The sequence below is a fragment of the Ranitomeya imitator genome, chromosome 3, assembly GCF_032444005.1.
Source record: "Ranitomeya imitator isolate aRanImi1 chromosome 3, aRanImi1.pri, whole genome shotgun sequence".
In the NCBI taxonomy this organism is placed as follows: domain Eukaryota; kingdom Metazoa; phylum Chordata; class Amphibia; order Anura; family Dendrobatidae; genus Ranitomeya; species Ranitomeya imitator.
In genome coordinates, this window is record NC_091284.1 from 804,106,647 (window position 1) to 804,121,444 (window position 14,798).

The window sequence follows — 14,798 nt, forward strand, 5'->3', positions numbered from 1 at the left end:
TTTTCAAGCAGCAAGAAAGCAGGAATAGGATCTGTATACTATCTTTGGTGGTTAGTGAGATGTAACCTTAAATTGTAAATTTCAGGCTAACACTGACGGTTCCCATAAACGTCAGATATGAGTTGACCAAACCAGTCGATTTTGGGGTTGCCATTCCATCATGATAATGACCCAAAACACACAGGCAGGGCAACTAAGGAGTGGCTCCGTAAGAAGCATTTCAAGCTCCTAGAGTGGCCTAGCCAGTCTACAGACCTGAACCCAACAGAAATCTTTGGATGGAGCTGAAATTCAATGTTGCCCAGTGACAGCCCCGAAACCTGAAAGATCTGGAGAAGATCTGTTTGGAGGAGTGGGACAAAATCCCTGCTGCATTGTGTTGAAACTTGCTCAAGAACTACTGTACAGGAAACGTCTGACCTCTGTAGTTGCAAACAAAGGTTTTGCTATTGTATTAAATAATTATTTCACTGGAAATGTACCTATGATAAAAATTATAGACCTCTCCATTCTTTGTAAGTGGGAAAACTTCCAAGATCGGCAGTGTATCAAATACTTACTTCCACCACTATAGATGACATTGGGAAGAGAAGGATTTGGTCTTCTAAAATTCAACAGCTGATACTTTTATTCGTCATGGAGATAAGCCGCTACCAGAACTCAGGAATGCTTGTCCGACTTCTCTTTTAAAATCTATCTAGAACTATGTGGTTTTAATCTGGTACAAACAAAGGAAGTAAACCTCCTGGGAGGGCTATCTAGTGAACTCTTACAGGAGTCCAGCAGGTTTTCCTCTTTTTCCAAAAGACTCGAGAGTGTTCCGATACAGTAGGTAAATTTGTTTGTATTTATAGGATTGAACGGACCTTTTTTTGGTGAAATGTAGGAATTATAAAGATGGTCGTAATCCATTTCAGGCCTTAAATGACTGTTTGTGTAGATATCGCTCAACAGAAGGAGGTAGATAACGTCAGTCCTACATGATCAAGGATGGAGTAAACACTGGGCAAGTCTATACAAATGCCAATGGTTGACAAGCATAGGGTGTCCCATCGCGATCTCTATAAACATTATCAACATTTTGGAGCCTCTTATGACTTTGGCAATAAAAGGACCACCTAACCCTAAACTAGGGTCTATTCAAGATGGTTAAAAAAGCTTCATTTCCAGTTAAATTGACCACTTTGAGATGCCTAAAATATTGGCCAAGCTAACTGAAATTAAGTGCTTTAAAGTATCTATGGGCAAAACTAGGCTACCATCAGAGTCAGAATCAAGACGATGCCCCCTACTACGTTCAAAGAATCAACATTAGCATAGTATATGTAAGACAGGAAGCACATTAATATGTGCCCATAAATTATGAACCGAAAAGTCTGTCAAATAAATTATATATAAGGTCTTAGAAGAGACCATGCCGCTCCCTACTGCTTCAAATTATATAATGTGTACATAAATATTGGTTTCGCTTGTTCAGGAGCGAATTCTCTAATTCTATCCATACCTCGGAAGCAGATCAATTTAAAAAAAAAAAATGCACAGAACATCTGGTCTGACAGGCTATAAAATGCAAGATTGAACCGTACTTATTTTCTGCATGGTAGGGAATAAAAGCTCTGAGCCACCGAGTTTCTCTTTGTCGGCAATGACCTGCTAGGAGAGCAATTTTAAGATGGAAACTGAAAATTACGGCTTGCAGTATAGACGCATATTTAATGTGTGCTCATAGACTTTCGATAAAAATCTAGTAGCATTAGAAGGAATATAGAACAGAATGAAATAAACTTATTGGGGCTGTCAGATGACTTGATTTACTGTACAAATGCAAATTAAAATGGTGGCATGTCCAAGTTTGGAAGCATTAAATCGCAAGGAAGTTAGGAGTAGAAACTTTTGAATGTTGGATTCCTACTGAAAGCAAACACAAAAAACTTAAAGGGAACCCATCCCCCATATAAAGTACGGCCACCACCTTTAAGCCCACTTTTAAAGCATTCTACAGTAGTATGCTGCATGTATGTCTCCAATTCCGCAAGCAAAGCACAAAAACTTCCTTTTATTATACTCCAAGACGGCATGTTCTGTTGCGATTGGCGCCTCTTGTCTAGATCCGATGCCTCCTCTCTTCCTTCAATCGTCCTCCTTCACAGCGTCATGTGGATGACATATCCTACATTACCCTGTCCCCAGCATTGTGCTCCTGCACAGGTGCAATTCTCTCTGCCCTGCCAAGAGTAGAACAAAGTATTGTAGTGTACATGCGCCGGCTTTACCTAGTGGTCATCGGCGCTCTTCAGTTTTTAACGGCAAATCTGAACTACAGTAATTTGCTCTGCCCTCGTCAGGACAGAGACGAATGGCACGGCTCAGGAGCACAATAGGGGATAATGTATGGATGACGTAGGATGCGTCTTCCACATGAAGCAGGGAAGTAGGAAGGGGATTGTAAGGTGAGAGGAGGTGCCAGATCAAGACCAGCAACGTCCATTGGACCGCCCCACTCCATAGGTCAGTGAGTCTAATAAAAGCTCTTCTTTGAGGTGCGGATTGGGAACATGCATACCAGAATGCTATAAAAAGGCGCTGGCCCTACTTCATATTGGAAAAGCCTGTTGAAAAGTTCCTTTTAAGGGTTACCCAGTCATATAAAAGGTTGCTTAAAGGCTATGACCACCTCTGATGTATAAGAAATGATTTTTACAAATGTTAGTAACATAGTAACATAGTAACATAGTTAGTAAGGCCGAAAAAAGACATTTGTCCATCCAGTTCAGCCTATATTCCATCATAATAAATACCCAGATCTACGTCCTTCTACAGAACCTAATAATTGTATGATACAATATTGTTCTGCTCCAGGAAGACATCCAGGCCTCTCTTGAACCCCTCGACTGAGTTCGCCATCACCACCTCCTCAGGCAAGCAATTCCAGATTATCACTGCCCTAACAGTAAAGAATCCTCTTCTATGTTGGTGGAAAAACCTTCTCTCCTCCAGACGCAAAGAATGCCCCCTTGTGCCCGTCACCTTCCTTGGTATAAACAGATCCTCAGCGAGATATTTGTATTGTCCCCTTATATACTTATACATGGTTATTAGATCGCCCCTCAGTCGTCTTTTTTCTAGACTAAATAATCCTAATTTCGCTAATCTATCTGGGTATTGTAGTTCTCCCATCCCCTTTATTAATTTTGTTGCCCTCCTTTGTACTCTCTCTAGTTCCATTATATCCATTAACCATTATAGTGGTTAACTTTAGTCAATAAAATTGTACTAAGTTTCGGTCTACGATCTTCATTCTCTCATTCATGTTTAGACTACCTGATTTACAGTTCACATCCTGATAAAAGTTTCTGAATTTACACAAGTGGGCTAAAAGAAAGGCACTAGTATTTTAATGGTACCTGTGAATGAGGCAAATGTTTTTTTTGCATTGGGTTCATTGGGGCTTTAAATAATACATGAGTCATTTTGCAAAATGAAGGAGTCTACGAGTTTCATATGTGGGCCAATTCTGGGTCACAAGCACAAAAATCATGGTCATGTATTATTGACAATGTTAAGCTTGACAACACGTACGGTGAATATCTGAAGATCTAGGTCACGTGGTTTATGAATAGAATAATCATGTGAAGCTACAGGTGATGTTGCAGTAACAGCACGACAGATATAACCAGGGTTTATGAGCCTGATATCTAAACCTTAGCCTCATAGTTTATGTTCTTTTATATTTCGATTTCCAAAATGTTATTCCGTTTTCCATTTAGTACTCTGCATGGTTTGCAATATTTGTTGATAAACTGCTTCAACATCTAGGTCATTTATGCAAGAAAAATCTGTTAGATTTTCATATTCTCCTTTAAATTAAGGGGGTAATGCGATCAAAGTAAACTCCACAGAGAGGCGAAATGCGTTAGTCCCTGCTGACAGATACTCACTGTATTTCCATAGTATTAATTAGGATGGCACCTTGGAAAACAGCCAAGACTATTTAGAACATGAACAGTGTCTCAGATCAAACTATTGTGTTTATCTGAGATGCTGAAAAGTAAGTGATGTGACATATTAGGGTCATCTTTTTTTTTGCATCTTCCAAGTGACTAGTAGTCAATGGACTGAAAGAACATACATGTATGCCGACAGAAGCCAAGACTTGTCAGTCCTTTCTAAAAAAGACAGGTCTACTTGAAGGTAAATTTGATGGCTGTTTTCGATAATGTTGGGCTCACGTAGAATGCTGGATCCTTTTGCTCTCATAGAAAATGAACCGATAACCTCTACTCTTAGGCTGGGTTCACATAGCACTTTCTCCTACAGTCAGAGGCTCTGTTGGGGCTTAAGTCATCCAAACTCCTCAAAACATAATGCGTGCACCATTTTCATCCATATACACTTAGCTGAGACCAGCACCAAGGCGTAGTCTATCAGGTCTTGCTGCCCACCTGCAATAGGTGCATACGGATGAATAATGGACGACAGAGCACATGGTGACTCCATCTGCATCATTATAGTCAATGGCCCCATCAGTGCATACGCCCAAATCCAGTTTTGTGGGGGTTCGGACCTCAGCCCCGACAGAGCCTCTGACCGTTGATGAAAATTCTACGTGAACCCAGACTAAGAGTGTCGGTTCATCATCCATGAAGTTAAAAGGATCAGATATCCATCTCTCCCTCAACATTGGAGAAATGTGAGTAGGACCCAGTACACTTTAGATGATCAGCTGGTCCCATCGAAATTGGACGGTGTATCGTCAACCTAAAGCAGGCTTAGAGATGAAAGTTAACCATAGTTATTGAATCATTTTTAATCATTGTGGTTGGCTTATGGGGCACAATAAGTCAACTTTCAGAGATTACAGAAATTTGCAGTATCAGCTCAATTACTTAGTTTTCTCTACAGCCGTCTAAAATAAATTTTCCTAAACTTTGATGTAGATAACAATTTCTAAGAACCAGATCAGAAATTAAATGAATTGCATGATCTGAATGAAGGAGTCGTGGTGCACCAGACTACTCTGATATTACCTATCATAGTGAATGGTCACCAGTATTAAATTCCTTATGCTCTACTAATATCCAAAGTCATGTTGGAAAGGAGCAGAGGGTCATTTTAAGCAACTTATAAAGATTGTTCACTACTTTTACACTGATGACCTATCCTTACGATAGGTCATCAATGTCTGATCAGCCGGGGTCCGACACCCGGTACCCCGCTAATCCGCTGTTACAGGTGACGGCGGCGGCCGTCAACCAGGAATGCTCAATGCCGAGCTGCTCCGTCTACTTGTAGTGTCTGCTGCCGGGTACTACAGTCATGGCAAAAATTTTTGAGAACGACACCAAAATTATATTTTCTCATGATCTGCTGCCCTCTGGTTTTTATTAGTGTTTGTTTGATGTTTATATCACATACAGAAATATAATTGCAATCATATTATGAGTACCAATAGGTTAAATTGACAGAATGAGTTAATGCACCAAGTCAATATTTGCAGTGTTGACCTTTCTTCTTCAAGACCTCTGCAATTCTCCCTGGCATGCTCTCAATCAACTTCTGGACCAAATCCTGACTGATAGTCCATTCTTGCAAAATCAATGCTTGCATTTTGCCAGAATTTGTTGGTTTTTGTTTGTCCACCCGTCTCTTGATGATTGACCACAAGTTCTCAATGGGATTAAGATCTGGGGAGTTTCCTGGCCATGGACCCAAAATCTCTATGTTTTGTTCCATGAGCCATTTAGTTATCACCTTTGCTTTATGGCAAGGTGCTCCATCATGCTGGAAAAGGCATTGTTGGGCGCCAAACTGCTCTTGGACGGTTGGGAGAAGTTGCTCTTGGAGGACATTCTGGTACCATTCTTTATTCTTGGCTGTGTTTTTAGGCAAGACTGTGAGTGAGCCGATTCCCTTGGCTGAGAAGCAACCCCACACATGAATGGTTTCAGGATGCTTTACAGTTGGCATGAGACAAGACTGGTGGTAGCACTCACCTCTTCTTCTCCGAATAAGCTGTTTTCCAGATGTCCCAAACAATCGAAAAGGGGATTCATCAGAGAAAATGACTTTGCCACAGTCCTCAGCAGTCCACTCCCTGTACCTTTTGCAGAATATCAGTCGGTCCCTGATGTTTTTTCTGGAGAGAAGTGGCTTCTTTGCTGCCCTCCTTGAAACCAGGCCTTGCTCAAAGAGTCTCCGCCTCACAGTGCGTGCAGAAGCACTCACACCAGCCTGCTGCCATTCCTGAGCAAGCTCGGCACTGCTGGTAGTTCGATCCCGCAGCTGAAACAGTTTTAAGATACGGTCCTGGCGCTTGCTGGTCTTTCTTGGACGCCCTGGAGCCTATTTGACAACAATGGAAGCTCTCTCCTTGAAGTTCTTGATGATGCGATAGATTGTTGACTGAGGTGCAATCTTTGTAGCTGCGATACTCTTCCCTGTTAGGCCATTTTTGTGCAGTGCAATGATGGCTGCACGTGTTTCTTTAGAGATAACCATGGTTAACTGAAGAGAAACAATGATACCAAGCACCAGCCTCCTTTTAAAGTGTCCAGTGATGTCATTCTTACTTAATCATGACTGATTGATCGCCAGCCCTGTCCTCATCAACACCCACACCAGTGTTAATGGATCAATCACTAAAACGATGTTAGCTGCTCCTTTTAAGGCAGGACTGCAATGATGTTGAAATGTGTTTTGGGGGTTAAAGTTCATTTTCTAGGCAAATATTGACTTTGCAGGTACAGTAATTGCTGTTAAGCTGATCACTCTGACATTCAGGAGTATATGCAAATTGTCATTAGAAAAAATGAAGCAGTAGACTTTGGAAAAATTAATATTTGTCTCATCCTCAAAATTTTTGTCCATGACTGTACACATCTGCCTCCTATTGATTTCAATATCAGGTGGATCTGTAGTAGCCAGCCCCGACCTCTAAAAGTAGACAGAGCAGCTCGGCAAGTGAGTACTTCCAGTTGGGGGCCAACTATAACAGTTGAGAGGTGGGGGGTGGCGGATGTCAGCCCCTGGCCGATCAGACATTTATGACCTATCCTAAGGATGGGTCATCCATGTAAAAGTAATATACACCCTCTTTAATTTATTCCGAGCTCTAGAATTCACTCTTTTTCATTACCAAATTCACAAACCTACCATCCAATCTCACATTTGTAGTAGCTCTAATGTATTCATATTAGATATTTACTTCACAATTTTACTTTTCTTGAGCCACAGGCACAAACTTCTCTGCTAATCAGGTCAACGTAACGATTATGATAGAAGACCCCGGAGCAATAAAAAAAGCCAAAAAACACTAACTAATAAAACGGTGCATTAAAATTGTCACACCGCTTAGGGGATTTAGTATGTTTTTATGCAAAAGCTACTAATTAAAATTACCATTAGATTGTAATGACTTCGCCTTAAAAAGTATGTTTTTTCTCAATTTTGGACTTAAACTTACATCAAGAAAACTGCATTTTGTCATGGCTCGTGAGGCCTCATCTTTTGTTATATATATATATATATATATATATATATATATATATATATATATATATATATATATAAAATAAAAAACATATATATGTATATATAAACAAAAAAAAAACAATTTAATACTAATGAAAAATATAAAAAATATAAAAAGTGTATATAGTTGTTTTTTTAATAAATCTATTTCCTTTACTTTTTATGTCTTTATTAATCTGAATTTTATAACTAATGCAGCTATTTAATATGCTATTAAAAATTTAAAGCACGGTACATCTTTTATTCTTGCATATATAGTTAATACACACACACACACATATATATATATATATATATATATATATATATATATATATATATATATATACACATGTTTGTGTATGGATATATGTATATGAATAAATGTATATAAATAACTGAATTATATGTACAATAAAGAATATATATATATTGTAACGTTGTACCCACTCAGGTGCGTAGGAGGAAACAGGAGCCACATTCTCTTCTGCGTTCAAGTGGGTTTATTGCTCCATAAACCACATAACAGTGTGAACAACAGGTAAACAAACAGCTTTTAGCTCAGGAAAGGAAAATACAAAAGTCCAGTCCTTCAGGCTCAGTCCTGCAGCCTTAACACACTTTGGAGGCTTTCTCCTCCACACACACAGACTCCTGTCTGTAGTGTCCCATCTGGACACAGGGACCTCTGTCCACCCTGACAGATTCCCAAACACTCTCTTACCATGTGCTACACATCTCCATTAAGTAGCCTGAAACCACACCCATTGGTGAAGTAACGTCACATGATTAGACATGTGGCTATGACATCACCACAGGTCCTTAAACAAACACAAATAGGCATGGTTATGCCCCTTACCCAGGGGTGAGGTATATGGGTAGCCAGACCCTCCCATCTCTCATAGCTACCCGTAACCCGGACCCAAACATCCTAAACAATTCCTTATTGCCTTATGTGTATTAAACAAAACACTCCGGGTTACATCACAGCGGCAAGCCTTCTCTGTGATACATACCTCCCATCGACTATACAAGCTTTAGCCATGCTACAATATATATATATATATATATATATATATATATATATATATATATATATATATATACTGTATGTAAATATACACACTATTCATTAAAAAATCAAATTTAAAAAGGGCAAATTATTATTTTTAAAATGTATACTTTAATTATTTGTACATTAAAATGTATAGCCTTAAAATATATATACCGTATCTTAAGTGTAATTTTTAATTATTTGTCCATTTAAAAAAAAAAGTAGGTTCATAAATACAGGAAATGTAAATAAAATCAGATTTATTAAAAACCTAGATAAAATATGACTATTTAAATATTTAAAGCATTTTAAGTCCGTAAATAATGAATTTAAAAAAATGTGAATGATTATAAATTTGTTGTTATTTCAATTAAACTGTATAACTAGGTGTTTATAGCCTGCAGACTCTATTATGGGTAAAATATTCTATTTTGTCCAGATTACAGAGAATAGATATCGGGAGTCACAGCATGAGGAATGATAGTGATGAAAAAAAAAATAATTGGATACCGACTTGAAAAAAAAAACATATATAGAAAAATAATAAAAAAAAAGCTGAATATAGAATTTTGTAGAAAGATTAATATACTGCCTGAGACATATTTATAAAACACAATTTTAATGGCTCGGAGAGGGAGAAGCAGAAAAAAAAGAGTCTTGGTGAGATAGCAGCAATTTAGCAAAAATGTATTTTGCACCAATAATACCTTCTGATGAGCAGTTCTGCCCACAAGCTGTCTGCAGAATATAGAACATCTCTCGGGCATGCTTGCCACCTTGCAGCAGGGCAGTCAGCAGAAAAGCAAAGAGACAGCGGTAAAGGCAGCGAGAGAGAAGAAAGAGAGAGAGAAGTAAGTCAAACGGGACAAGATTAGTGCACAACCAATTAAGGGATTAAATCTGACAACACAGAAAATAGGAAAGAAAGAAAAATTAGAAAAAAAAGTTTTACGACATCGGTTAAAGCAAAGCAAGTGAAATATCTGGCAACTGCGCAGCCGGTCAGAAATATTCGTCAATAGACACTGCTTATAGACTAAGGATGGGATATGCGGTAAAACTCCTAAAATCCAGCTTGAACAGGATGTAATATGCCAAATAAAACAACATTTTGGATTATTGAAGTGCTAAAAAAGATCGGTGGAGGTCCATCACGCAGTGTACGAAACCGGGAGAAAGCAGCTCTTTACACCGTGTAGTGGCCATTCTGCGGTACTGCAGCCCAGCTCTTATTGAAGTGAATATGATCTGAGCTGCTGTAGAGGAGAATGGCCACTACATACTATAAAGAGCTGTTCTATCCCGGCTACATAAAGTTCTAGCAGCGGCATCGAGGATAAGCTGATGTTGTGATATTCCGTATTTTATTGCAGTTTTGTGCTAAAAAAAAAATGAAATGCCGGATTAAAGGAATTGTACTGCATAAACACAGAATTATCAACGAATAGCCACGCTCATTCTGGTCTTCGCCTCGGAATAACATGTCAAATCCTTGGCTTTGGGATGGTCTCTTTAAATAGATCAAATTAAATAAATTAACAGATCTTAAGTTTGAGATGTTAGAATTTTATTGGCGGGGAAGGGTCATGTTGAGTTGACTTGTTCTTACCTTCGACATCGAACCAGAGAGGGATATTGGAAGGCTGCACGGTGACGACCCCCACAATCTCCGTTACTTTATCACTTTCCATGACTGTAAAATTGTAGAAGGGTTCATCGAAAGTAAGGGGCGTGGGTGAAGGCGGAGGCTTCTTTATCCATTCAATATGGAGTCGTGCGGTGGAGGACTTCTGAGGACGACCGTTGTCAACGGCCTTTATCTGAATTAGGAAAAAACAAATAGGTGTTACCTCTCGACTATAGAAGTAGCTTTCAGAACATGTCTCAGGCGCCTGGGGACTTATTTTATTAACAACTCTAGGAGCCCCCATTAGACAGGTGCAGAGTTAAGACTCCCAAGTTTTGGATGTCATTGTAAGCCTCACTAATACATACCTACTAAGATTGGTAAACTAAGGAAGTGTAAATCTCTCCTTCATTCCCCCCAGAGAACAGCCCAGAAACGTCACCAAACTGAGCGACCCACTCAATTTTGGATGGGATATGATCCCTCCTCTATCTGGAAAATGGAACCACCGATTGCCACAATCGAATGAATGGAGTCACCGTCAAAACTGGATCAGCTTCTCATGTAACTCCCATAGACTTGAGTGATCACCACTCCATTCTTTGTTCGGCCGGAAATGACGGTTGACTGTGACCTCACCCAGTGATATGGGATAGGGAATCATCTGTTCTCCTGATTGGAAGGACCCCCATTTTTACGACAATAAATTCATATTGTGTATATTTATATTGTGTCAATACATTGTGATCCTACAGTCTGATTATGTCAGAAACTTTAAACCCCTCCAAATAATGTATATGAACGTGCAGACCTTTAAAATATAAGCCAGTAGATCCTTTTATCACACCAAAGCTCCATCAGTGAGAAATCGCATATCAAGTTGTGCATGGAAGTGCACTGGCGAGTGAGGATGCACTTACAGCTTCTCATCCTCATGCTGTAATTACTACCTAGCAGCACCTTCCACTGGCTGATTGACAGCTCAATGGTCATGTACCATAGCTAATGACCTGTCAATCAGCCATAGGCGGGAATAAAGAGTACGGCTAGGTGCAGACCACCGTGGAGTCTCTCATCCAAGACCATTAGGTAGTTTATGCAAATCACAATCTGATCAAGAGCCAATTCTCTTTGAGGAGGAGAAAATGGAAAAAAAAAAAAAAAGGAAAAGTAATTTAAAAAGCTCCCTATCTTCTTCATTCTCTCAGTCTCTAGAAATCGGACTGTACCCAGATGTTATCTGAGTGCGGTCCGATGGTTTCCACGCACACATTGACTTGCATGACTGAGTGCTATCCGAATATCAGATCAAGTTCGGGTATGCTGCAATTATTTCCTTGAACCACTCATTCCGAAGAAAAAATCTGACGTGTGCACGACCCCATAAAATAACACCGGTCCCAGTTCGATCTAATGTTTTGTTGAATCGCCCTTGGACAGAACATACGGCCATGTGCACAAGCCCTAAGGCTGAGAAGCTGTAAGTGCATCGTCATGTCCCAATGCACTTCCAGACAACTTCAACATGCGATTTCTTGTTTCTCAAGCAAAAAGGGATCAACTGGCTTATCATTTTAAAGGATTACACAATCAGATTAATTGTTTGCGTAGGGTAAACAATTCTAAAAGGTTCTCTTTAACACTACGTGTGGTCCAATGTATAATTCCGGGAATTATAAGAGAGGAATGACATCATTCAAAGTTCTAAGAAAAGACACCCTGGAATGTTTATTTCATGCAGATTTAAAACTTTTTTCAAAAAGTGCGAAGATGGCTTAAATTACTGAAGTTGGTGTTGTGGTTATCCGTTTCACATATTGACCCTGCTCGACCTTTTGAATATATTTAAACATTTATTAATTACCCTGAAGATGGATTTTTATCATTAAGATTTTCCATGAAAATGACCGAAAAGTTTGGTTTTCTGGAAAAAAAAATCTGTAATTAGGGGACGATGGAAAACGAAAAGGCTAAGTCACGACAGAACCTTCCAATGAATTTTAATATATCTATTTCTGGTTTTTAGCCTAAATGGTTGAGCACGTTGTACGGCAGATCTGTTTTGGATTAAAGACAAATGTATCATTTATGGCAGCATGCTGTTCTAGCCTTTCTGGCTCCCGGGGGATCTGGCTGCTTGCACTTGCAAATTTAAAATACAAGTAGGTAGTGAAGTGTTTTGATTTTGCATTAGCCTTGTAAATAACCTTCTCCGGCTCACTGTTAAACAACGTGAAAAGAATGGATAATGAATTCTTACTGTTAAGATGTCGTAACTCCCAGCGGAAAACTGCTTTCTCGAAGACACCATGCCGGTTTTAGGGTCGATAAAGAACTTGCCGTCTTCGTTCCCGTCAACAACGGTGTAGGAAATTTCGGCATTGGGACCTTCATCCTTGTCAAAGGCGAAAGCTCTGTAGATGGGTTCTCCTCTTTTCTTACGGTCTCTCTCTGGAAGTTTGATCTGATAAACCTTTTCCGGGAATTGGGGTTTGTTATCATTTTCATCCAAGACTTGAACCACCACCCAGACGGTGGAGTGCTTGGGTGATGGACCTCCATCACTGACGGTCACCTGTAGGTAAAAGAAGATGAATATTAAAAAAGTCAAATCCGATCCCAGGACTCCTAATAAGGTTATAAACTTGATATTCAGAACCCATAAACACTCATGGTATTGGGTTCAACCTTGACATGAACAAATGGTCAAAATGTCAAAAGAGAGTACAAGTCCTTCATTCCACATTTTTAAAACATTGGCAAAACATATATCTGTATTGCCTCAATGTTGGTTTAGGGTGGTTCTAACAGTCTAAACCAAAAAGTGAAAACTTTGAGTCAATTGAGGAAAAGTTAGGGTCAAAATTTTATAAGAGCATTAGTGGTGACAACTTCAACAAGGGTTCACCAGTTGCACAGCTTTATCATTACTTTAGATTGTTTCCCTTATAGCCTACAAGCCATAAGGTCCACATGCTCAATAATATCAACAAAGCAATTAAAGGTAGACATGGACCAGTGATCTGTAGCTTAAAGCCAACTGGAAAAAGTGCTTGTCAAGTGATTTGTGGTTGGCAATAACATCACCAGGGCTCAGAGATCCAAGAAGAAATGAATCGCTCATTTTACAACTTTTTATTGTCTTAGAGTCTTAGAATAAGCAACACATTTTGGAGAACCAGTAACAGAAAGAGAGACAAAATACAACTATTACAGATCCGCTTTAAATACGTAAAAAAAGACAAAGAAACATTATTTTCAAATGAGTTCAGTACCTTATCTGTGACACGTTAACCTTATAAACACTCCCTTTAGGTTTTGTCTATTTTGTCCTCTGCTGCTGCACTACGTATAAATTAAAGAGTCCCAGTCACATGTCATAAAAATGTAATTTCCCCCCTAGTGTAAATACCACTGTTCTACTGCATCTGGCGGCATTTTATTTTCTCCATGTGCCTCTCCATTCCTGGGATATGGTTCTCTCTTCCCGTTAAGAAATCATCTTTTTAGCCAAATGGGCATTGTCCACACAAAAAAGTTGAGGGCCACACCCACTTCTTAACAAGGCTAGATTCACATACAAGGAAGATGGACCACATCTCGGGAATACAGAAACTCAGGAACAAAGGAGACAACCATGCCAAATTCAACAGAAGAGCCCTCGGAATCCTTGTTCCTTGCGGGGCCAAGGTAACAAATTTCTCCACCTCTTCATCCTGAAGGCCATAAGTTAACTGTAAGGTTATGTAGACACAATTTTTTTAGATGCCGGCATACCCGAATAGTTTAATGTTTTTACCATGAGCCTAAAAAGTAACAGGCAGGTAGTTGCTGACTACCTATATGTTTTGCTCTGTGATCTCTGCCGGCACAGATAAGATTCAGCAGCTTCCATGGACGTCACGTGGACAGATCAGCTTCTTCTCTTCTGCTTTGCTGATGGACATGACTGCCAATGTCATGCTGATTGCCAGATGGCTCCCCACTGTCTTACCTGCAGGGAGCCGGATGTCAAACAGCATAACGTCTGCAGTCACGCCCTGTCGACAGAGCAGTATAGCAAAAAACTCGGCACTCAAACTTAGCTTTATAAGTGGTTTAATTGTATCCACGCTTAGTAGCAAAAAAAACGTTTCGGTCCTATTAGCTGGACCTTCATCAGTCACAGCGGTAAGTTGTGAATAAAAACAGGTGGACCCAGAGGATTGTGGGTTCTCAGTAAAGCCGTAACAGAAGGTTGACGCAGTCCGTGTCTCAGGAGTGTAGCCGAATCCGGCAGATAATCTTAGAAGATCTAGAGCCTGCGTGTCTGGTCTGAAGGGGACGCGGCATCTTCTAAGGTTATCTGCCGGATTTGGCTACACTCCTGAGATCCTGTGGGTCCATCTGTTTTTATTCACAACTTACCGCTGTGACTGATGAAGGTCCGGCTAATAGGACCGAAACTTATAAAGCTGAGTTTGAGTGCCGAGTTTTTTGCTACACTTCATGGTATTGGAACCTACTCTGGCACCTTATATACGACTGTGCACGCGATTATCATTCTGTCGACAGAGCAGACCGTAAAAAGGGAGAACTGCTCTGTTGACGTGGAACAGCTGAATATAG

The 14,798-nt window shown here is 39.7% G+C and overlaps 1 protein-coding gene across 6 annotated transcripts in view; it reads right to left on the reverse strand.

The window, feature by feature from the left end:
* FAT3 (FAT atypical cadherin 3) overlaps positions 1–14,798 on the reverse strand; it is a 745,380-nt gene that overhangs the window by 194,417 nt on the left and 536,165 nt on the right. For 4 of the 6 annotated variants that reach the window (XM_069759239.1, XM_069759240.1, XM_069759237.1 and 1 more), the window contains 3 exons: positions 12,451–12,765; positions 10,173–10,383; positions 9,271–9,339 (listed from right to left, as the gene is read on the reverse strand). In XM_069759239.1, the coding sequence (XP_069615340.1) occupies positions 9,271–9,339; positions 10,173–10,383; positions 12,451–12,765 (595 nt within the window). The remainder of the gene's footprint in view (positions 1–9,270; positions 9,340–10,172; positions 10,384–12,450; positions 12,766–14,798) is intronic. The other 2 variants (XM_069759241.1, XM_069759238.1) reach the window with 1 other exon arrangement.